The sequence below is a fragment of the Thamnophis sirtalis genome, unplaced genomic scaffold, assembly GCF_051295495.1.
Source record: "Thamnophis sirtalis isolate CommonGarterSnake01/CBP01778 unplaced genomic scaffold, rThaSir2_p1.2 scaffold_3, whole genome shotgun sequence".
Lineage (NCBI taxonomy): Eukaryota > Metazoa > Chordata > Lepidosauria > Squamata > Natricidae > Thamnophis > Thamnophis sirtalis.
The window spans coordinates 12193143-12215053 of NW_028261383.1; the positions used below are offsets into that span (position 1 = coordinate 12193143).

The 21911-nt window shown below is 45.6% G+C and overlaps 1 protein-coding gene across 1 annotated transcript; it reads right to left on the minus strand.

Annotated features, from left to right (window-relative positions):
• Positions 1–9662: 9662 nt before the first annotated feature.
• On the minus strand, positions 9663–18641 carry LOC148047193 (major histocompatibility complex class I-related protein 1-like). The gene is made up of 5 exons (XM_087711289.1): positions 18078–18641; positions 16932–17201; positions 13492–13779; positions 11644–11715; positions 9663–11362 (listed from the first exon to the last, which is right to left on the minus strand). Exons 1-5 carry the CDS (start codon positions 18502–18504, stop codon positions 11229–11231), a joined length of 1191 nt encoding a protein of 396 aa, XP_087567415.1. The 5' UTR covers positions 18505–18641; the 3' UTR covers positions 9663–11228.
• Between the last annotated feature and the right edge of the window lie 3270 nt (positions 18642–21911).

Genomic DNA, 21911 nt, shown 5'->3' on the forward strand with positions numbered 1-21911 from the left:
CAACCAGGCGAAGCCTCTGGAACTCGCTGCCACAAGAAAACCAGGCTGCAACCAACCGCCTTGGTTTTAGCTCCACTCGTCCAGCAACTCACCTGCGCATCCTCCCCACAGCAACAGGACCAGAAAGCCCAAACGCGCAACCTGGAGCCCCATCCGGATCCAGTCCCGATCAGCTGGTTGTGAAGGATCGGAACGAGCCCTTGACCGCGCAGGAATTTCTCAAAGGCGCCGGTGGGCCGAACGCTGGAAAGTGAAAACGGGAGAGGTTCGGACTCGGCTCCCTTTGGGGAGAAGGAAGGAGAGACGGAAAAGAGAAGGAGCCGGAGCGAAAGGAGGCTTCACGGGCGAAGTCTGCCGGACCCCGAGCGCGGAGAGGGGGACGCGCGGCGCCTTAGATAGAGGGCGAAGGATTGTGGGAATTCCCCTTGTTTGTTGCGGAGGAAACCCTCCTGTCCCCTTCACTCCAACCTAGCTCCCTGCGGGGGACTACACTCTCCATCCCCCCCCCCCCGCCGGCCTGGGGACGATAGGAGTTGTCTCTAACACCAGCGAAAGGCGGCCGATTGCCTGGAATAAATAAAAGTGGATTGGAGTCGGGCGTTCATTAAATCGGTTAAAAATAAAGCCCTTCCCTTTCTTACCTGCCAGCCCTTCCCGCTTCTTTCCTTCGCCTTTTGCTGCCTTCTGACGCTGCTAGCCCACCAGCTGAACTCGGCACCAAGGGCGGAAACGTATCCAGGAATGACACAAAACGAACTCAAACTGGCGTTTTGTGGCTTGAACGGTTTGATCCTCAGCGTTAAGTGCCAGCCCCTCACACAGGCTCAGGCGTCCTTCGCTCTCTTGAAATCGGAGGGAAAGAGAGAGGGGGAGGGAGGGAGAGAGAAGGAAACAAAGAAGGAGGAAGGGAAAGGAAGGAAGGGAAAGAAGGGAAAGAAGGAAGGAAAGAGAAAGGAAGGAAGAAAAGAAGGAAAGGAAGGAAAGAAGGAAGGAAAGAGAAAGGAAGGAAGAAAAGAAGGAAAGGAAGGAAAGAAGGAAGGAAGGAAAGAGAGAGAGAGAGTCAGAGAGAGAGAGAGAGAGAGAGAGAGAGAGAGAGAGAGTGTCCTAGGCTGTCTCTCTCCTCTCCCAAATTCCTCCTTTAGGGTTATCTTCACTCCTTCACTGAGCCTGGTTTAACCAGTTTTGCAATTTAATAAGTAACCAATTCCCTTTTCTATTTCTGATCAGAAAGTGAAAGTAGAATGATTCAGAGCTCTGCTCTCTCTATCTCCTCCCCCGCATTCCTGGTAAATGCTGTGCCTCCCTCCAGTCCCCTCCTCCTGCCATCAGAAACATCTCCTGTCGCCCTTCCAGGAGTGGTGGTGTTTCTACTCTCAGGTGTGAAGTTCCAAGCAGCTCCTGTCCTGCTGGTCCTCCAGGCAGTGGGCCTGTGGGGTCAAACATGGGTTCAGGCCCACAAGCAGCTGCGTGGAACCCCATGGACCCCCCCACACCAGGTGTGGCTCTGTCCAGCTGTTTCCAAGCTCTGCCAAGGGTTACTGTGGATTTCTTTGGCCACTTTCCAGGTGAGCCTCAGGACTGGGAATCCTCCAAAGTAAAGCAGACAGTGGGTCTTCTTCCTGTTGGAGAACTTCTTTTCACAACAGCAGTGAGGGAGGAGCTGGAGCTGAAGACCCCTTCCCCCAATTCTGCCCTTTATCCTCTTCCATTTCTGGGCTCCTCCTGGCACTCCCTGTGCTATTCTGACCTAGAGATAACAGAATCTAGCCTCATTTCATCAAAAACGAAGAAGAATTACACATGCCTCAGGATAATGTTGCAGGATCCAATCTGAATCGGTCACCAAGTCCAGAGATTTTGTCTTCCGGGTTTTGGGCTCAAGCTGGAGCCCAACCTCGGGGAATGTCTCTGGGTGCTTTGGGCTGTTCTGTGTGGGTTGGTTTTATGGTCTAATTCCATCAGACCCAAACTGACTTTCTGTACCATCTCCTGCCAACCATTAAGCATGATTTCAGGACTGTGACTTGTGATTTCCTGCTGGATTCCCCAGGGAACGCCAATTGGTCATACTTGACTGTTGTGGCCCGGCAGGAGCCGTTGGCCACCAGGTGGTGGCAGAGCATTGGATCAGAGGGAGTGTTCAGGGAAACACTTGGGAGTTGTTGCAGGCTGCATCCCTTCGAAGGGTTACTCGACAGAAGGAACAACTGAGTACTTACAGGAGATGATTGCGAGCAGCTGTTGCTCATTGGGATCCTCTCCTGAGTATAAAGAGACTGCTGGTGCCACGCCCTGGTTGCAGAAGTCAACGTTCAGTTCCTGTTCTAGTGATTGTTCGCGTTCAAACCAAGAGAAGCCAACTTGGATAAGTAGGTTTACTGGAAGAAGCCTCTTTGCAGTGCTGCGTTTCTTTATAGGACTTTTATCTCTTTGTTTATTTGGACTTGCAGCCAACAAGAGCTTGGACTGATTAAAAGAAACCTTTTTAGTTACGTGGCTTTTGGCTTTCGTTCCTGAACGGAGAAGGGGGGTAAGAACACTTGACTAATCTTTTTAGGATATGTGTAACACTGGTAGCCAACAGTTAAGCATGATGCCGTGACCGTGACTTGTGATTTAACCGAATAATAAGAGTTGGAAGGAACCTTGTAGGTCATCTAGTCCAACCCCCACCCACACCCAAGCAGGAGACCCTATAATATTTCTGACAGGATGGCAATCCAGTCTCTTCTTGAAAGCTTCCGGTGATGAAGCAACCTACAACTTCTGAAGGCAACATCAGTTCCATGGGTTGATTGTTCTCACTGTCAGAAAATTTCTCCTTACTTCTAGATTGAATCTCTCCTTATTCAGTTTCCCTCAATTGTTCCTTGTCTGGTCTTCAGGTCTTCATAGTTTGACCCGGCTCCTCTCTGTGACAGCCCCTCAAATATTGAAACACTGCTATTATGTCTCCCCTGGTCTTTCTCTTCATTAGACTAGCCATGCCCAGTTCCTGCAATCTTTAATCGTATGTTTTAGCCTCCAGTCCCCTAATCATCTTGGTTGCTCTTCTCTGAAGTCCTTCTAGAATCTCAACATCTTTCTGGTAGTGTGGTGATCAAAACTGGATGCAGTATTCTAAGTGTGGTCTTACTAAGCCTTTAAAGAGTGGTATTAGTATCTCACGTGATCTTGATTGAATCCCTCTATTAATGCAACTTAGGACTGTGTTGGCTTTTTTGGCGGCGGCTGAGCACTGTTGGCTCATATTTAATTGGTTGTCCACTAAGACTCCAAAATCCTTCTCACAGTCACTGCTATTAAGCCTGGTTTCTCCCAATCTATTTCTGTACTTTTGGTTTGCTTCCCCACTGAATGCCAGTTATTTCCACACTAGACTGATCTTTTTAGGATGTGTGTAATGGTAGCCAAGGGACGTAGTGCTGAGCTTGTCGATCAGAAAGGTCAGCAGTTTGAATCCCTAGAACCACATAACCGAGTGAGTTCCCATTACTTGTCCCAGCTTCTGCCAACCTAGCAGTTCAAAAGCATGTAAAAATGCAAGTAGAAAAATAGAAAAATGGGAAGTTAATAGTGTTCTGTGCCCCTTCAACGTTTAGTCATGGTGGCCACATGACCATGGAGACGTCATCGGACAGCGCTGGCTCTTTGGCTTTGAAACAGAAATGAGCACCGCCCCCTAGAGTCGGGAATGACTAGCACATATGCGCGAGGGGAACCTTTACCTTTAATGGTAGGCAACAGTAGCACTTCCTTAGGAATTCTTTTAGCTGATTGCTTGCTTCATTTGCACAAAGATCCTCACCTTTTGTTCAAATAGTATTTCTACAGGTGTTCCAAAATACCTTTTAAATTTACAAAGCATAAATAAAAAATAGAATTTTATTTTTAAAAAAAACAGTTAACATACAAAAAAATACAACCAAAAAGAAAAAGTGATGTATGAAAAAAACAGGGAAACATTTTAAAATAACTTTTTAAAAATCATGAAAAAGAACAGGAAAAAAAGGTACAATTTTTTTGGAGATGGCTACAATTACAAGACTCTTGTACTCTTTTAGTGCATACTTATTTTAAAAGATACAAAACTAAAATATAAAAATATAAAAGATACCAGTATACATAACCAAATGATAACAATATATAATACCATAATCTCTTAGCCTAAATAAAATGCATAGCCCATAAATGCATGATAACATCAACACAAATACACCTAATATTATTAGATATTTCTATAGTCAACTATATATAATAAAACATCCTGTACTGTAAACAAATATCTGAGAACCTAAAATAAACCTGGACTCCACTTGGACAGTGCCAGCAGAGATGCCAAGGGAGAGCCTTGATCAAATTTTGTGGAATGAGTTCAGCTTGCCACTCCTGAGGAAGTGGACAAGGCCATGGGAGCGATGAGTGCTGGGTGAGATCATTTGTCGGTATGGGATTAAATACCACCAGTATGCGAACGATACCCAGCTGTATCTCTCCGCCCCGTGCCAACTCAGTGAAGCGGTGGAAATAATGTGCCAGTGCCTGGAAGCTGTCAGGGTCTGGATGGGAATGAACAAGCTTGCACTCAACCCTGACAAGACTGAGTGGCTTTGGATGCTGCCCCCCAAAGATAGTCCAGATATTCCACCTTTAAACCTGGGGGGTGAAATCTTACACCCCTCAGAGAGGGCCCGCAACTTGGGTGTTCTCCTGGATCCGCAGCTGACGTTAGAACATCATTTGTCAGCTGTGACCAGGGGAGCTTTTGCCCAGGTTCGCCTGGTGCACCAGTTGCGGCCATATCTGGACCGGGAGGCACTCCAAATGGTCACTCATGCCCTCGTCACCTCAAGATTTGAGTACTGTAACGCGCTCTACATGGGGCTGCCCTTGAAAAGTGTTCAGAGACTACAATTGGTCCAGAATGCAGCCGTGCGAGCGATACTGGGTGTACTTAGATACACCCATGTTACACCTATCCTCCGTGAGCTGCACTGGCTCCCTATTGGTCTCCAAACATGCTTCAAGGTGCTGGTTATTATCTTTAAAGCCCTACATGGCCTAGGACCTGGATATCTCCGTGACCGCCTCCTGCAACATACCTCCCAGCGCCCAATAAGATCTCACAGGGTGGGCCTTCTCCGGGTGCCGTCGACTACACAATGTTGACTGGCGGCTCCTCGGGGAAGAGCCTTCTCTGTAGCTGCCCCGGCCCTATGGAACAATCTACCCCCTGAGATCCGGACCCTCCCCACTCTCTCGGCCTTCTGAAAGTCTGTTAAGACCTGGCTGTTCCGGCAGGTCTGGGGCAATGTTCCCTCTAATTTTTTTTCAGGGTGAGCGGAAAAGTATAGTGTTTGAGCGGCACAGTTTCATGCCTGAGCACCTAAGAGAGCAACAGTTTGAACTTCTGTCTCGTCTGCTGGACATTTGTGCAACATTCCAAGCGCCAAGCACCAATTGTGAGCGAGGTTTCAGCCTGATGAATGCCAGGCATGAAAATGTGCTACTCAAACACTATACTTTTCCGCTCACCCTGAAAAAAAAAAGACTTCTGCTCAGCTTTTAGATCATTAGACTGGCTAGAGAGAGACATGGCACCAACAGGTCCTGGGTTCTGGCATTTTGCAGGCAACCTGTCCTCTCACATTCCTTTGGAATGCAACCCATCACATTTGAATTAGATTTTGCCAATTATCCTATTAAAAGATAATCCTATTATTCTAAAATATGACTAACTCGATATTAAAAATGTAAATATTTAATGCTGATAAATAATAGCAGTAATTGTTATTTAGTATGATTAAAATCAGTATTGATATATCAATATATCTATCAAAATTGACAATAAACACTAAAATAACAATACAAATATATAATGTGGAATATAAATGTAATAAATATAATATATAAATACAACATAAATGTAATAAAATAATTTATCATGAAACTCTCCCCCTTTAAAGTAATAAGATCAATTAAATAGTCTAGCAAGTTTGGACAATATGCTATATGTTATGTTACTTAAGAATATATATGCCTCAGAATCAGATACAACATCCACATCATTTCCAACTGAGTCAATAAAATGATATGCCATGCCAAAACTATTTTAAATAAAGATATGAAATTAATCAAGTATTGCATTTATTTTTCAAAATGAATGTAGAATTTTTATTATTATTTAAGTTTTGTACCCTATCTTTTCTAACTAACGTTAACTTTAAAAAGATGTTACATCAGACTACAATACAAGTAATTAAATGAAGACTAAAATAAGTGTTTTGGCATATTGAGCTTTTTATATTTCTTTCTAATATTGCTTCCTTAGTTGAGAACTTCCTCCTCAGCTTACTTACGCATTAACTGTTTGTTGCTTTTATGGCTTATTCATTCACTGCTCCATCTTCAGTTTTTTTCACAGGGGGCAGGGCTTCCTTCCTTCCTTCCTTCCTTCCTTCCTTCCTTCCTTCCCTCCACTCCTTTGGCCACCAATTTTGATCCAACTCTCTCTCTCTCTCTCTCTCTCTCTCTCTCTCTCTCTCTCTCTCTCTCTCTCTCTCTCTCTCTCTCTCTCTCTCTCTCTCACACACACACACACACACACACACACACACACACACACACAGAGAGAGAGAGAGAGAGAGAGAGAGAGAGACGTGTTCTTTGGGGGGGTTGAATTACTCCGCCTCACTGCGCAAAGTCGGCTCAGCATGTGTTCGGCCCCTGCTTACGCTGAATCAAATCTGCAGCCGGCGGAACCATTTCAAAGCCGCCAGTCCTCTTGCTCCTTCTCCTTCACCGGCAAAGCAGCGGCGGTGGTGCCTCCCCCTTCGCTCGGAGCACCTCAGCTGGGCTCTGGGTTATCCCTGTCATCGCCTCCACCTCCGCCGCTTTCCTACTAGCTCCCGCGGCCTCAAAAGCACAGCAGAGGAGGAAGGGGGAGGGATAACGCGGGGGCCAGCTCAGGTGCTCCGTGTGGAGAGAGAGGCACCACTGCGGGAGCTTTGCTGGTGAAGGAGAAGAAGCAAGAGGACTGGCAGCTCATCAAAACAAGTCTGGGGAGGTCCTTTGCAGGCAGCCAGTTCTAGCTGCCTGCAAAGGACTTCCCCACGTTTGCTTTGGTAGAAAGCTCTGCGCGGCAGTTAGAAAGCTCTGCGCGGAGGTTTCTAGCGACGTGCGCGGCCGCGCACGCGCGCACCTTAGAGGGAACAGTGGTCTGGGGCTGCTGATCTTTGATTGAGCTTCAGCCCCATTAAGATCGAGTGCATGTTGTGTCTTTTTTTAATTCATTTTGTTTTTGTATTTTAAATTCTTTTAATATTTTTTAAACTGTTTTTATGTAAGCCGCCCGGAGTCCTTCGGAATTGGGCATCATACAAATCCATTAAAATTGAAATTGAAATTGTAAATTGTAAATCTATTAAACTCCAATAATGCACATTGTACAATATATAATCAAAGCTTAGCTAATCATCAAATCTCTAAATCAAAAATTCATTTTTTTTCTTTAGAAATTTTGGGCTCAATTAGCATCATAAGTCAAGAACTACATGTAAATTTAACAAATAAATCTTAATTTTATTTTTTACCTATTTATTAAGTACCTAATTACTAGCACTAAAAATGAACATTTTAAAGCCTTCCGAGTTTGCAAAGGTAAGTAGAACAGCGAGGGTGGGGAACACTGTTCCCTCTAAGGTGCGCGCCTGCGCGGCCGTGCACATCGCAAAAAACCCCGCGCAGCAGTTTTTATCTGCCGCGCAGAGTTTTCTGTAAAGCAAACGTGGGGAAGTTCTTTGCAGGCGGCTAGAACTGGCCGCCTGCAAAGGACCTCCCCAGACTTGTTTTGATGAGCCGCCAGTCCTCTTGCTTCTTCTCCTTCACCAACAAAGCTCCCGCAGTGGTGCCTCTCCCTCCACGCGGAGCACCTGAGCTGGTTCCCTCGTTATCCCTCCCCCTTCCTCCTCTGCCATGCTTTTGAGGCCGCGGGAGCTAGTAGGAAAGCGGCGGAGGTGGAGGCGGTGGCAGGGATAACCCAGAGCCCAGCTGAGGTGCTCCGAGCGGAGTCAGCTGGGCTCTGGGTTACCCCTGCCGCCGCCTCCACCTCCGCCGCTTTCCTACTAGCTCCCGCGGCCTCAAAAGCACGGCAGAGGAGGAAGGGGGAGGGATAACGCGGGGGCCAGCTCAGGTGCTCCACGTGGAGGGAGAGGTGCCGCTGCCATGGGCGGGGACGCCAGCAGGAGCTTTGCTGGTGAAGGAGAAGAAGCAAGAGGACTGGCGGCTTTGAAATGCAACCCCCTGGTCCCGCCGGCCGCGAATTTGATTCGGCGTAAGTGGGGGCCGAACACATGCTGAGCCGACTTTGTGCAGTGAGGCGGAGTAATTCAACCCCCCCCAAAGAACGTGTGTGTGTGTGTGTGTGTGTGTGTGTGTGTGTGTGTGTGAGAGAGAGAGAGAGAGAGAGAGAGAGAGAGAGAGAGAGAATTGGATCAAAATTGGTGGCCAAAGGAGTGGAGGGAGGGAGGGAAGGAAGGAAGGGAGGAAGGAAGCCCTGCCCCCTGTGAAAAAAACTGAAGATGGAGCAGTGAATGAATAAACCATAAAAGCAACAAACAGTTAATGCGTAAGTAAGCTGAGGAGCAAGTTCTCAACTAAGGAAGAAATATAAGAAAGAAATATAAAAAGCTCAATATGCCAAAACACTTATTTTAGTCTTCATTTAATTACTTGTATTGTAGTCTGATGTAACATCTTTTTAAAGTTAACGTTAGTTAGAAAAGATAGGGTACAAAACTTAAATAATAAAAAAAATGTACATTCATTTTGAAAAATAAATGCAATACTTGATTAATTTCATATCTTTATTTAAAATAGTTTTGGCATGGCATATGATTTTATTGACTCAGTTGGAAATGATGTGGATGTTGTATCTGATTCTGAGGTATATATATTCTTAAGTAACATAACATATAGCATATTGTCCAAACTTGCTAGACTATTTAATTGATCTTACTACTTTAAAGGGGGAGAGTTTTTTATGTTGCATTTATATATTATATTTATTACATTTATATTCCACATTATATATTTGTATTGTTATTTTAGTGTATATTGTCAATTTCGATAGATATTATATTGATATATCAATCCTGATTTTAATCATACTAAATAACAATTACTGCTATTATTTATCAGCATTACATATTTACAGTTTTTAATATTGAGTTAGTCATATTTTAGAATAATAGCGTTATCTTTTAATAGGATAATTGGCAAAATCTAATTCACATGTGATGGGTTGCATTCCAAAGGAATGTGAGAGGACAGGTTGCCTGCAAAATGCCAGGACCCAGGACCCTGTTGGTGCCATGTCTCTCTCTAGCCAGTCTAACAATCTAAAAGCTGAGCAGAGAGCCTTTTTTTTTCAGGGTGAGGGGAAAAGTATAGTGTTTGAGTGGCACTTTTCATGTCTGGCATTCATCGGGCTGAAACCTCGCTCGCAATTGGCGCTTGACGCTTGGAAGGTTGCGCAAATGTCCAGCAGACGCGACAGCAGTTCAAACTGTGGCTCTCTTAGGTGCTCAGGCATGAAACTGTGCAGCTCACACACTATACTTTTCCGCTCACACTGAAAAAAAATTAGAGGGAACATTGGTGGGGAATCCGCTGTGCCACGCAATTTAGATTAGCTAGAAAGCAGGAAACCTAACAATTCTAGCTAATATAATTAGCGCGTCACATCTGATCATCGCCCAGCTGATCGGCGGAAATTACTGGTTCAGGCGAATCAGTCCGAACTGGTAGCATTTCACCTTTGAAATCACATCAAGATTGCAAGAAAATGTAAGTTATCACCAAAGGTGGGGCGGAAAGGATGATAATATATGGGAGGGGAGGTGGGAATTGCCATAAGTCCATCAATCACCTCCAGTGTGAAATTCCCCCATTGGAGCCTCAAGCCAATTGGTAGAACTATTCATGTTCTGGACTGAATTTCAATAACAACTTCTATACCCTGCTAAGGAGTTTCATTTTTTTTCTTAATCTAGAGATAGCCTAGTTAGCACCTTCGTTCATTTCTCTGACAGAGACCAAGAAGGAAGAGGGAATCTGGTCATATCAATGTTACTTGGCAGCTGTCAGAGTGTGCACAGTGTGACTACTATTTTGAGAAACCACAGGAGCAAAATACAGTACAGAGAGGTTTTGACTTTCAAACAGAGGTTTATCTATAAGGCATCTATATATACGTATATACACACATTCTAGGCAAATACAAGGCAATCAATCAATCTGCAACTATAACACGGAGGCATACACGGAGAGCTACAATGGAGGTAGAACACGAGGAGAGAGAAATGTCCTCACATGGCCTCTCTTATATAGACAGCTTCTTAAAGTGGCAGTAACCCTGCTGACTCATTCTCATTTCATCATCTCAGTTTACAGCCTTACAGCAGCTGGTCAGCTATTAAATCATTGTTACCTTAATAGCAACAATCTTTTAAATAGATATATATTAGAAATAAAGACGCTGCACTTTCTGAGATTCCAGGATCCTGGTTTCTTCTCTTCAGACTCTGTGACTCCTGCTTCAGCCAGTCAGCAGCCACAAAAGCTAATACAATCCTTGGTTGTATAAACAGAGACATAAAATCAAACTGACGCGAAGTATTAGTACTGCTTTATAAAGCCTTGGGAAGACCCCACCTGAGATGCTGCATCCAGTTTTGGACATCGCATTACAAAAAAAGACGTTGAGACTTTGGAAAAAGTGCAAAGAAGAGCAGCTAAGATGATTAAAGGTCTGGAGACTAAAACACACGAAGAACGGTTGCAAGATTTGGGTTTGGCCAGTCTAGAGAAAAGTGGGACTAGGGGGACGGATGGACATGGTAACAGTATTCTAGTACTTGAGAGGCTGCCAAAAGAGGAGGGGGGGTCAATTTATTTTCCCAAGCACCAAAAGGCAAGAGAAGAAGCGATGGACAGAAATTAATGAAGGAGAGAAGCAACCTGTAATTGAGGAGAAACTTCCTAACAGTGAGGAAAATTAAGCAGTGGAACAGTTTGCCTTCAGAAGTTGTGGGTGCTCCGTCACTGGAGGTTTTTTAAGAAGAGACTGGACAGTCACTTCTCTGAATCTCCTGCTTGAGCAGGGGGCTGGACTAGAAGACCTCCAAGGTCCCTTCCAGCTGCATTCTGATTCTGATATTCAGTCCTGGTCAGACGTCTCCAACTGCCCTGCTCAGGAGCTCCACCTTTTGAGCCACGCCTGATTCCTTTCTTCCCTGTGTCATATTGGCAGAGCGGCTTCCGGAGCCTTCTGGGACCTCCAGCTGCCATAGGATGCCTTGTGCTGCAAGGAGAGAAAATGGAGAAGTCAACCCACCACAGCCCCAATTTTATGTCAGTGTATTTACTCTCAACCGCTTAGATCTCTCTTCTCCCCCACCCCCACTGCAACCTCAACAGGTCAGAGAAGAAACAGCCAAAGAAGAGAAAAGTTTGCAGCTCTCCTCCACGTCGACTCCTCCTGGTCCTTCCCCGAGAGAGGAACTCCTGGAGAAGAGTCCTCATTGGCTCAGTCCACACAGAAAGACACACAAGGGTAGCTGTCAGAGGTTGCGTCTCACTCACCTCTCAGGAAGAGAATCCAAAGTCCCACGTTTATGGCGGCCACAATTGCCACAGGGATCCACCACATTGTAGCTAAAGGAGGAGAAATTCAGAATTTCTGATTAGACAAAGGCTGGGGTCCCTGATGGAGAGATGCTCAGCAACAGAAGCATTTCCCAACCCACACGGGCCTCCAGGCTCTGCTCCCACATGAAATAAGCCAACTCTCTAACTTCTAACTGTCGGGAAAGTTCTCCTTAGTTCTAGAACCAACCTCTATCTTCTGTCAGGAAAGTTCTCCTTAGTTCTAGAACCAACTTCTAACTATCAGGAAATATCTCCTTAGTTCTAGAACCAACCTCTATTTTCTAACTGTCAGGAAATTTCTCCTTAGTTCTAGAACCAAACTCTATCTTCTAACTCTCAGGAAAGTTCTCCTTAGTTCTAGAACCAACCTCTATCTTCTAACTATCGGGAAAGTTCTCCTTAGTTCTAGAACCAACCTCTATCTTCTAACTGTCAGGAAAGTTCTCCTCAGTTCTAGAACCAACCTTTACCTTCTAACTGTCAGGAAAGTTCTCCTTAGTTCTAGGACCAACTTCTAACTGTCAGGAGAGATCTCCTTAGTTCTAGAACCAACCTCTATCTTCTAACTGTCGGGAAAGTTCTCCTTAGTTCTAGAACCAACCTCTATCGTCTAAGTGTTGGGAAAGTTCTCCTTAGTTCCAGAACCAACCTCTATCTTCTAACTGTCAGGAAAGTTCTCCTCAGTTCTAGAACCAACCTCTACCTTCTAACTATCAGGAAAGTTCTCCTTAGTTCCAGAACCAACCTCTATCTTCTAACTGTCAGGAAAGTTCTCCTTAGTTCTAGAACCAACCTCTATCTTCTAACTGTCAGGAAAGTTCTCCTTAGTTCTAGAACCAACCTCTACCTTCTAACTATCAGGAAAGTTCTCCTCAGTTCTAGAACCAACCTCTACCTTCTGTGAGGAAAGTTCTCCTTAGTTCCAGAACCAACCTCTATCTTCTAACTGTCAGGAAAGTTCTCCTTAGTTCTAGAACCAACCTCTACCTTCTAACGATCAGGAAAGTTCTTAGTTCCAGAACCAACCTCTACCTCCTTAGTTCCAGAACCAACCTCTACCTTCTAATTGTCAGGAAAAATCTCCTTAGTTCTAGAACGAACCTCTACCTTATAACTCTCAGGAGAGAACTGAGTTCTCCTTAGTTCTAGAACCAAATTCTAACTTCTAAATGTCAGAAAATCCACCTCTGATGTGAACCCCCAAAATACAATGTGAGCGCCCTCCCTGCACATGCACTTGTGCATCCCCCACATGTGCCGCATCCCCTGTGCATGTACGGCAGAGACCTGAAAACCAGCTGGCCAGCGGGAGGCACGCGTGCATGCACGGCAAAGCTGGGCTTGGGCGACGGCTGGCATGCCTGCAGACAGAGCTCTGTGTGCCACCTGTGCCAATGTCCCATAGGTTTGCCATCACAGCCATATCGCATATATATCAAGCATCCACAAAAGAGATCGAAAACAAGATGGATCAATGATATCAGCAAGTATTGTGGGCCCAATTGGCAAAAGAAAGCTCAGGACCGTATGGGTTGGAAACATGCGGAAGAGGTCTTCGTCCTGCAGTGGATCCGCAATGGGTAAGGATGGTGATGATGATGATGATGCTTTATCATATATTATATGTTTGGACCTTTTCTTTCAAGTTACTACTTGTACTGTAACTCCCCTGTCAGAAATCCCTTCTCTCCAATCACGAAATATAAGAGAACTTGAGATGGTGCAGCAGAAGTCTTTCCAACATTGGTGAAAAATAAACTTCTACACATCACAACCTCTCACCTGTTTTGTCCTCCCAAGCCAAGACCAGGGGCTCCTGCAAGCCCTCGTGCTCCAGGCGACACCGAAAACGCTGCCTCTCCTTGGGGTTGATTTTAGTGCTGAGCCGGACATAATAGGTCCCATCTGAGTTGGGGGCCACGTTCCTATGCAGGGTCTCGTTGTTCCAGACCTCTTTGTCCCTCATCCAAGTGGCCTGGATCTCCTTCAGGTAGAAGCCAGAGGCCTGGCAGATGAGGATCTCCAGGCTGTCATCTATTTCCTTGCGAGTCACCTTCCCCACTGGAGGCTCTGCAGAAACAGCAACATCAGAGTTCCTGGAATTTTTAATATTTCTGTTAAGATGCTTTAATAACTGGGAAGACCTCATTTGGCCTTCCTCTCCCACTGCTCCCTCCTCCATGCTTGAACCTAAGAGAGCCTCAAAGATGGGGCCTTGAAGCTCTTTAGATTTAGCTTTGAAAGATACCTGTGTTTTCCCCAAAATAAGACCCGGTCTTATTTTCTTTTCAGCTCCAAAATAAGTGCTAGGGCTTATTTTCAAGGGGTGTCCTATATTTTCCATATACACTTCTGTTTGCTCGCCACCACAAGGCAGGGGTGGGGGATGGAGCGACCTTATGCATCCCAAACTGGCTTATCTCAGGGCCCGCACATCCAGGCTACCCATGCCCCAACACTTGCCTCCCCTCGTGGCCACGGCACCAACACACTGCTCAGCCTCCTTCTCTGTTGTGGCTGCCAGCAAGCAGAAGCAAGTGGGCTGGTGGCAACATAGGCACCTGCTCAGTGATGAAATCCAATTTTTTTGCCCACCGGTTCTGCGTGGCTTGGGGGGAGTCATGTGACTGGGTGGGCATAGCCAACATTTTTTCGCTTTTTAAAGCAGTTTTTCCCTGCCAGTTTGGGCAAATAGGTAGGACCAAAATGCTTTAAAAAGAGGGGGGAAGCTTCTGACAATTATGTGGATCAGCTGTGAGCCACGTGATCATGGGAAGCTTTCCCCCCACTTTTTAAAGCATTTTGTTCCTACCTATTTGCCCGAACTGGCTGGGAAAAAATGCTTTAAAAGAGGGGGGGAAGCTTCCCATGATCATGGGGCTCACAGCTGAGCCACGTGATCCCCGGAAGCTTTTTTTACTACTGGTTTGCAGAACCAGGGACAATTGTCCCTACAGGTTTGGCAGAACCAGGCCAAACTGGGAGGATTTCATCCTTGCTCCTGCTGCTCATGGCTGCTGGTCCCACCGCAGTGAGGCAGGTGTCAAGACATGAGATAAGCTAGTGCGGGATATGTGAGGCAGCTCCACCCCCACCTCACAGCCATTGTACCACAAGCAACCAGACAGAATGGGCACTGCACAGGATCTTAAGTAGGGCTTATTTAGGGGCATAGGGCTTATATTAGGCGCACACGTAAAAATACTGTTAGGGCTTATTTTCAGGCTAGTTGTTATTTTTGGGGAAGCAGGGTATACATAGAATTTGGGGCAAAATTTCTACTCTGAGTAAAATAATTGGAATGCTTTTGGGTTGAGTCGAGTTTGATTCTCGCATCCACTGGAATTTTATTTGAATTTTAGAGATGGAAACACAGGTAGTTCGCCCCTGGCAGCCATTCATTTAGCCACCCTGGTATGGTGGTTAGAGTGCAGTACTGCTGGCTACTTCTGCTGATCACCAGTTGTTAGCAGTTTGGCAGTTCGGGTCTTTCTGGCTAAAGTTTGACTTAGCCTTCCATCCTTCCGAGGTCGGTGAAATGAGGACCCAGATTGTAGGGGGCAAGGTAAACCGCTTAGAGAGGGTTGTAAACATTGTGAAGCGGTATGTAAGTCTAAGTGCCATTGCTATTTAGTGTCCAAAGTTACAACAGTACTGAAAAAAAGTGAATTATGACCATTTTTCACATTTATGACCATTGCTGCATCCCCATGGTCACAGGCTCAAAATTCAGACTTTTGGCAACTGGCTAATATTTATGACGGTTGCAGAGTCAGTTTCACTTAACAACTGTGTTACTAGCTTAACAACTGAAGTGATTCCCTTAACAATTGCGGCAAGAAAGTTTGTAAAATGGGGTAAAACTCATTTTACAACTGGGTCACTTAGGAACAGGAATTTGGGGCTCAATTATGGTCATAAGTCGAGGACTACCTGCACAAATCAAACCTGTCTTTTGATTCTGTCCCAAATGCAGGACGTGGAAATTGTATTGCAATTTCTTCTGCTTTGCAAGATTGGAAATGTAACCAGAACTTGCAGCCTTAATCTCTTGTTCAATTAGATTCCTTATCTTTATCTTTGAAGAATTTACTTTGGGGAATAGTGAAGATTATTTCCCCATCGCTCTTCTGTAATCTGATGTGAGATACTACCCAACCTTTTTCTGCCAAGCCCATGAAAGGTGCTTGGCTGTGTAGGACAGAAATAATATGGGGTAGGGGGAGAGGGTGGAAGGTACGAAAACAAAATCAACAAAATCCCCAGTTTGGGGGTTGATTCAATGTTAACCTACCAAATTGAATGTGCTCAATGCGTCTGCATTTCCTGCGTCAGATGAGGAGAGCACATCTTTCTCTTTCTATCCTGTCCACCCTTTACAGAGACACGATTGAGTGTGTTTTAACAAACTGCATCATTTTTTGGTTTGGTGGCAGTAGTGACTCAGATAGAAAGTCCTTATGGAGGGTGATAAGGACAGCTATTCTATATTCTGTTCTATTCTATTCTATTCTGTTCTGTTCTATTTTTATTCTTATTCATTCTAATTCTTCTATTCTATTCATTCTTATTCTAATTATCTATTCTATAAATTCAATCTAGTCTATGCTATTCTATGCTATTTTTATTCTATTCTGATTCTATTTGTTCTGTTCTATTTTCTGTTCTATATTCTATTTGCAAGTTCTTCCACGTAGAAATAAGGAACAAACTGATCTTTACGTTCTGACCCAATGTTAGTTTCATTTGTTTTGCAAGCTTTTCTCATGGAAATAGAAAGGACCTTCAGCATTAATTACTTATTCAGTTAGTTTCTTTGCCTTTGAAGTAGTTATTTGGGGGTGGGACATTGAAGGTTATTTTCAGGGGTAAAATCCAGCAGGTTCTGACTAGTTCTGGAGAACCAGTAGCTGAAATTTTGAGTAGTTTGGAGAACCGGCAAATGTCACTTCTGGCTGGCCCCAGAGGGGGTGGGAATGGAGATTTTGCAGTATCCTTCCCCTGCCACGCCCACTAAGCCATGCCCACCAAGCCACGCTCACAGAACCAGTAGTAAAAAAAATAGAATTTCACCATTGGTTATTTTCCTTCTGTAATGTGATCTGGGATACTGCCTGACCTTTTTCTGCAAAGGGTGGCTTGGCTATGTAGAGAAGAAATAATATGGGGAGGGGGAGCCTACAGAAACATGCTCAATGGAGACCCCCCCCTTTGCCACTCACCTGCCCTTTTTAGAGCTTCCTCCCGGTAGGACAGGTATCTCTGCAGCCACACAATGCAGGTCTTCTCCAGGAAGACATTTACTTTCTCGGACCACTCTGGATCATCCTCCTCCTTGACCTTCTCGGCTTGGGGCTGAGCTGCTCCCCATTTGAGGGTCTCATTCTTGAAGCTGATGATATCCCACCTGTTGTAGCCGTAGCGCAAAAACCCTCCTTTGTTCCCATCTTTCTTGATCTCGCAGCCCAAAATCGCCTGCAGGGTGTGAAGCCCTGGAAGAGTCCAGGAGAGAGGTGGGTGAGAAGGGCTGAGGAGTCCTCTCCTCAGCCCCCCTCCCCTCCAGGAGGCCCATTAAGAAGTCTCAGGCAAATGCTTATGGAGATTCTCAGTCTCCATCCAGGTCACGATTGTCTCAAAGGTGCTTTTTTTTCAAGAGGCAACTGGACTTCCTGTTTTTTCTCTTTGAAGACGTTTCCCTTCTCATCCAAGAAGCTTCTTCAGCTCTGACAGGATGGTGGGGAATGGAAGGATTTATAAAAGGATAAAAGGATTTATAACAGCTGGTCATTTGCATTCTTTGAGACAGTTGTTGAGGCCGCTTGGAAGTTTATCTGTTTCATCAGAGGGTGTCAACAGTGGGGAGGAATACGACACCATCCATCTCCATCTTTCAGCAATTCCAAGAAGGCTCCACATCCATCTGTACTACTCAGGTGACCCTGAGGACAGAGATAAACCTCCCGGTGACCTCAATGACCCTCTAAAAGAATGCAAATGACCAGCACTCTGCAAGGAATATAAATTCCCAACCATCCAGTCAGAGCTGAAGAACCTTTGTGGATGAGAAGTGAAACATCTTCAAACAAAAAACCAGAAAGTTTAGTTGCTTCTTGAAAAAAGCCCTTTTTGGACAAGTCTCATGCAAGGAGTCTTGTCCTTATCTGGCCAATCTCTCCTTCCCCTCTTTATCCCACAAGGATCAAAGCCTTTCAGTGGTCAGAGAGCATAATGTGGGTGGGGCCAAGCCGTGAAGAATTTGAGGGAGAAAATTGGTTTTGTGGGAGTCTTTGTGTTTTACAGGGAATAAAATCCCACCATGGCGGCTCCTGAATCCATTGGAGGCCAAAGGTGGTGCTGCCTCTGCTCACCTCCAGCCCGGCGGCCCAGTTTTGATAACTTCTCCAGGTCGGCCCTGAAGACCCACTCAAAGGGCAGAAAGGTCCCCTCCTCCACCTCCTTCACCCAGGACACCAGAGGCTCCATCTTCCTGGTGTGGCTGTCAAAGCGAGTGATGGGCTGGTCATCCAAGTAGCCCCCAATGAAGGACTGAGGCGGCCCCTGACTGGGCTCTGACAGATGGAGGTAGGAATAGCACAGGGAGTGTGAGAGGGAGCCTGGATAGGGAGGAAGAAAAAGGATAGAATTAAGGAGTTTACACTCCATCCCCTCCAACATTTCACTATCCACCAGCATCTCCAACAACTGGCTTGCCCTCTTTCTGCTCTGCTTGGAAAGGCTCCCCCATTCAAACCTGAGGAAGAAGCCCCAGCATCCCTTGGCTGAGCTTAAAAACATCTGGGCAGAGCCACACCTGATTAAGGTTTCCCCACCCCTAGCTCCTCTGGCCCCCCCTGGGATTCCCAGCCAGCTGCTTATGCCCCTGACTCGGATCACAACTCCCCTGCCAATTGCAGGGAACTGATGGACCTGGGACAGGACTGATCACATGATTGACGAAATAATTGGCAGTTAATATTGGCTCGCCCTAATACAGCTTACTCATTCCTGCATGTGCGAATAATGCATCTTCACAGAATAACAGAGTTGGCAGGGACCTTGGAGGTCTTCTAGTCCACCCCCTGCTCAGGCAGGAAACCCTATACCATTTCAGACAAATGGCTATCCAACATCTTCTTAAATACTTCCAATGTTGGGGCATTCACAACTTCTGGAGGCAGGTTGTTCCACTGATTAATTCTTCCAACTGTCAGGAAATTTCTCCTAAGTTCTAGGTTGCTTCTCTCCTTGATTAGTTTCCATCAGTTGCTTCTTGTTCTGCCTTCAGGTGCTTTGGAGAATAGCTTGACTCCCTCTTCTTTGGGGCAACCCCTGAGATATCAAACAGTGCTATCATGTCACCCCTAGTTCTTCTTTTCATTGAATTAGACATACGAAATTCCAGCAATCATTCTTTATATGTTTTAGCCTCCAGTCCCCTAATCCTCTTTGTTGCTCTTCTCTGCACTCTTTCTAGGGTCTCCACATCTTTTTTACATCGTGGTGACCAAAACTGAAAGCATTATTTCAAGTGTGGCTTTACCAAGGCCTTATAGAGTGGTATTAATACTTCACATGATCTTGATTCTATCCCTCTGTTGAGGCAGCCTAGAACTGTGTTGGCTTTTTTTGGTAGCTGCACACACTGCTGGCTCCTATTTAAACGGTTGTCCTTTCTTTCATGATTTGTAACACACCATTCCTGCATTCAACAACTCCATTCTCTCCTGGAGTGTAAGAGTTCATTTTTCTATGGGTTATTCTTTTTCTTCTTCTCAGCCATTGCTGAAGCATGTTAGACATGATCTCTATTTGTAAGTCAGTTTATAGCTGGCAAACCCTTTGATTGACCCATAGCTTCCTTGTTAGAGACCTGGCTACTCTCCAGAGAATCAACCCAACCCTTTCCCAGCCCTCGAGCCCTTCCCAGGTGACTCAGTTTTCTGATAAGGTGGACTCCATAGCAGGTAAGCCCAGGAAGATGAAAGAGATGGATGAGACGGATTGAGTTCTGTGTTGGAATAATAAACTCTTCTACAAACAGCCCCCCCTTTTCTCTGCCTCTCCTGTCAGCCCCCCCCCCCCCCATCTCTCCTGCTCCAACCTCTTTCCCCACAGTCTGCTGTCCCTATCCTCCCCCACTTACATATGTAAATCAGTCCCAGGATAATGTATAAACTCCACCCTGGCTGTTGTTTTTGCTGCCCAAATTGCCCATTGCTCTCTATTTTGGTTTTTCCCCAGAAATACCAATGGAATTGATTACAAAGAAACACCAAATGTTCTTAAACAAGGATTGGTGAAACAAGAAGGAAGGAAGATGTTTTCTGTCTTGTAAATCTTTCCTTCCTTCCTTCCTTCCTTCCTTCCTCCCTCCCTCCCTCCCTCCCTCCCCATTTGTCTGGAATAGTATATAAGGTCTCCTGCTCCAGCAGGGGGCTGGACTAGAAGACCTCCAAGGTCTCTTCCAACACTGGAGACATGATATGAGTGTTCCAATATCTCAGAGGTTGCCACAAAGAAGAGGGAGTCTAGCTATTATCCAAAGCACTTGAGGGCAGGACAAGAAGCAATGGGTGGAAACTAATCAAGGAGAGAAGCAAATTAAGATAAATTTCTTGACAGTTAGTACAATTAATCAGTGGAACAGCTTGCCTCCAGAAGTTGTGAATGCCCCAACACTGGAAGTCTTTAAGAAGAGATTGGATAACCATTTGTTTCCTGCCTAAGGAGGGGGTTGGACTAGAAGACCTCCAAGGTCCTTTCCAACTTAGTTATTCTGTCCTGTCCTGTCCTGTCCTGTCATTCGGTTGTCACAATGGGTCTTTTTCAAGATTTTCTGGTTTTTCTTTGAAGACTCATCCAAGAAGCTTGGGAGTTGAAGAAGCTTCTTGGATGAGAAGCGAAACGCCTTCAAAGAAAACCCAGAAAGTCCAGTTGCCTCTTTGAAAAAACCCCTTTGGGACAACGGTGACCTGGACGACTGAGAATCTCCATAGACTGTTATTCTGTTATAAATGAGCTTGGAGGGGGAGAGACACAGAACTGGGCGGCTCAGTAGCTAAAACACTGAGCTTGTCAATCAGAAAGGTCGGCAGTTCGATGGTTCAAATCCCTAGTCCAGGTCTCCTGCGAGAGCAGGGGGTTGGACTAGATGACCTCCAAGGTCCCTTCCAACTCTGTTACTGTTTACGGCTCCCCCTCCTTTTCTGCTCCCCTCCCTCGCCTTCCCCGTCCCTCAGGTGGCAAGTCCTTTCAGGAACTCACCGGCGCAGCAGGCCCCGGTCACGAAGGCCCCCAGCACCGCTCCCAGGAACAAGAGGGGCGCCCGTTGCAGAGCCATCGCCCTCCAGCCACGTGCGCCTTTCCACCCGCAACTCGGGACACCGGATTGCACCCAACAGCCCAAACCATCAGCCGAAGGAAAACCCCGCCCCTTCTGGCCCCGCCCCGCCCCGCCCTTCGCGCTCCAGAGCGATGAGTCTCCGGGGCTCAAGTTCTCCACTCCCCCCTCCAAGGTGCGCAGAGAGGAAAGTGAGCCGCCCTTTTTCTGTCCTCCGACGCCCAGGAAGGGGGAGCGGGAACCTAGGCGGATTCCCTTTAGGATAAAGTTTAGGAGAGGACCTGCCAAGTTTAGCACAGGAAGGCGATCTGGTTACGTGTGAATGCAGCCACAGGGATGCCCTCCGAAGAGAAGTCCGTGTTTGTTCGATAAAGACTTTTGGCGAAAAGTGAATTCCTTTCCTTTCTCTTCCTTTTCCTTTTCTTCCTTTCCTTTCCTTTCCCTTTCTTTCCTTTCTTCCTTTCCCTTTCTTTTCTTTCCATTTTCTTCCTTTCCTTTCCCTTTCCTTCCTTTCCTTTCCTCCTTCCTTTTCCTTCCTTTCCTTTCTCTTTTCTTCCTTTTCTTCCCTTTGTTCCTTTATATGTTGAAACTTTATTTCAACATATAAATAACAAGAAAAAAGTCAAGGAAAGTATCTTCTGCTTGAGCAGGGGGCTGGAGTAGAAGACCTCTAAGGTCCCTTCCAGATTGTGTTCTATTCCATTCCATTCCACTATTTTCCATTCTATTCTTTTCCATCCCATCTCATCCTATTCCACTATTTTCTATTCTATCCTATCCTATCCTAGTCCATTCCATTCACCTATTTTCCATTCTATTTTCTATTCTATTCTGTTCTGTTCTATTATGTTCCATTCCATTC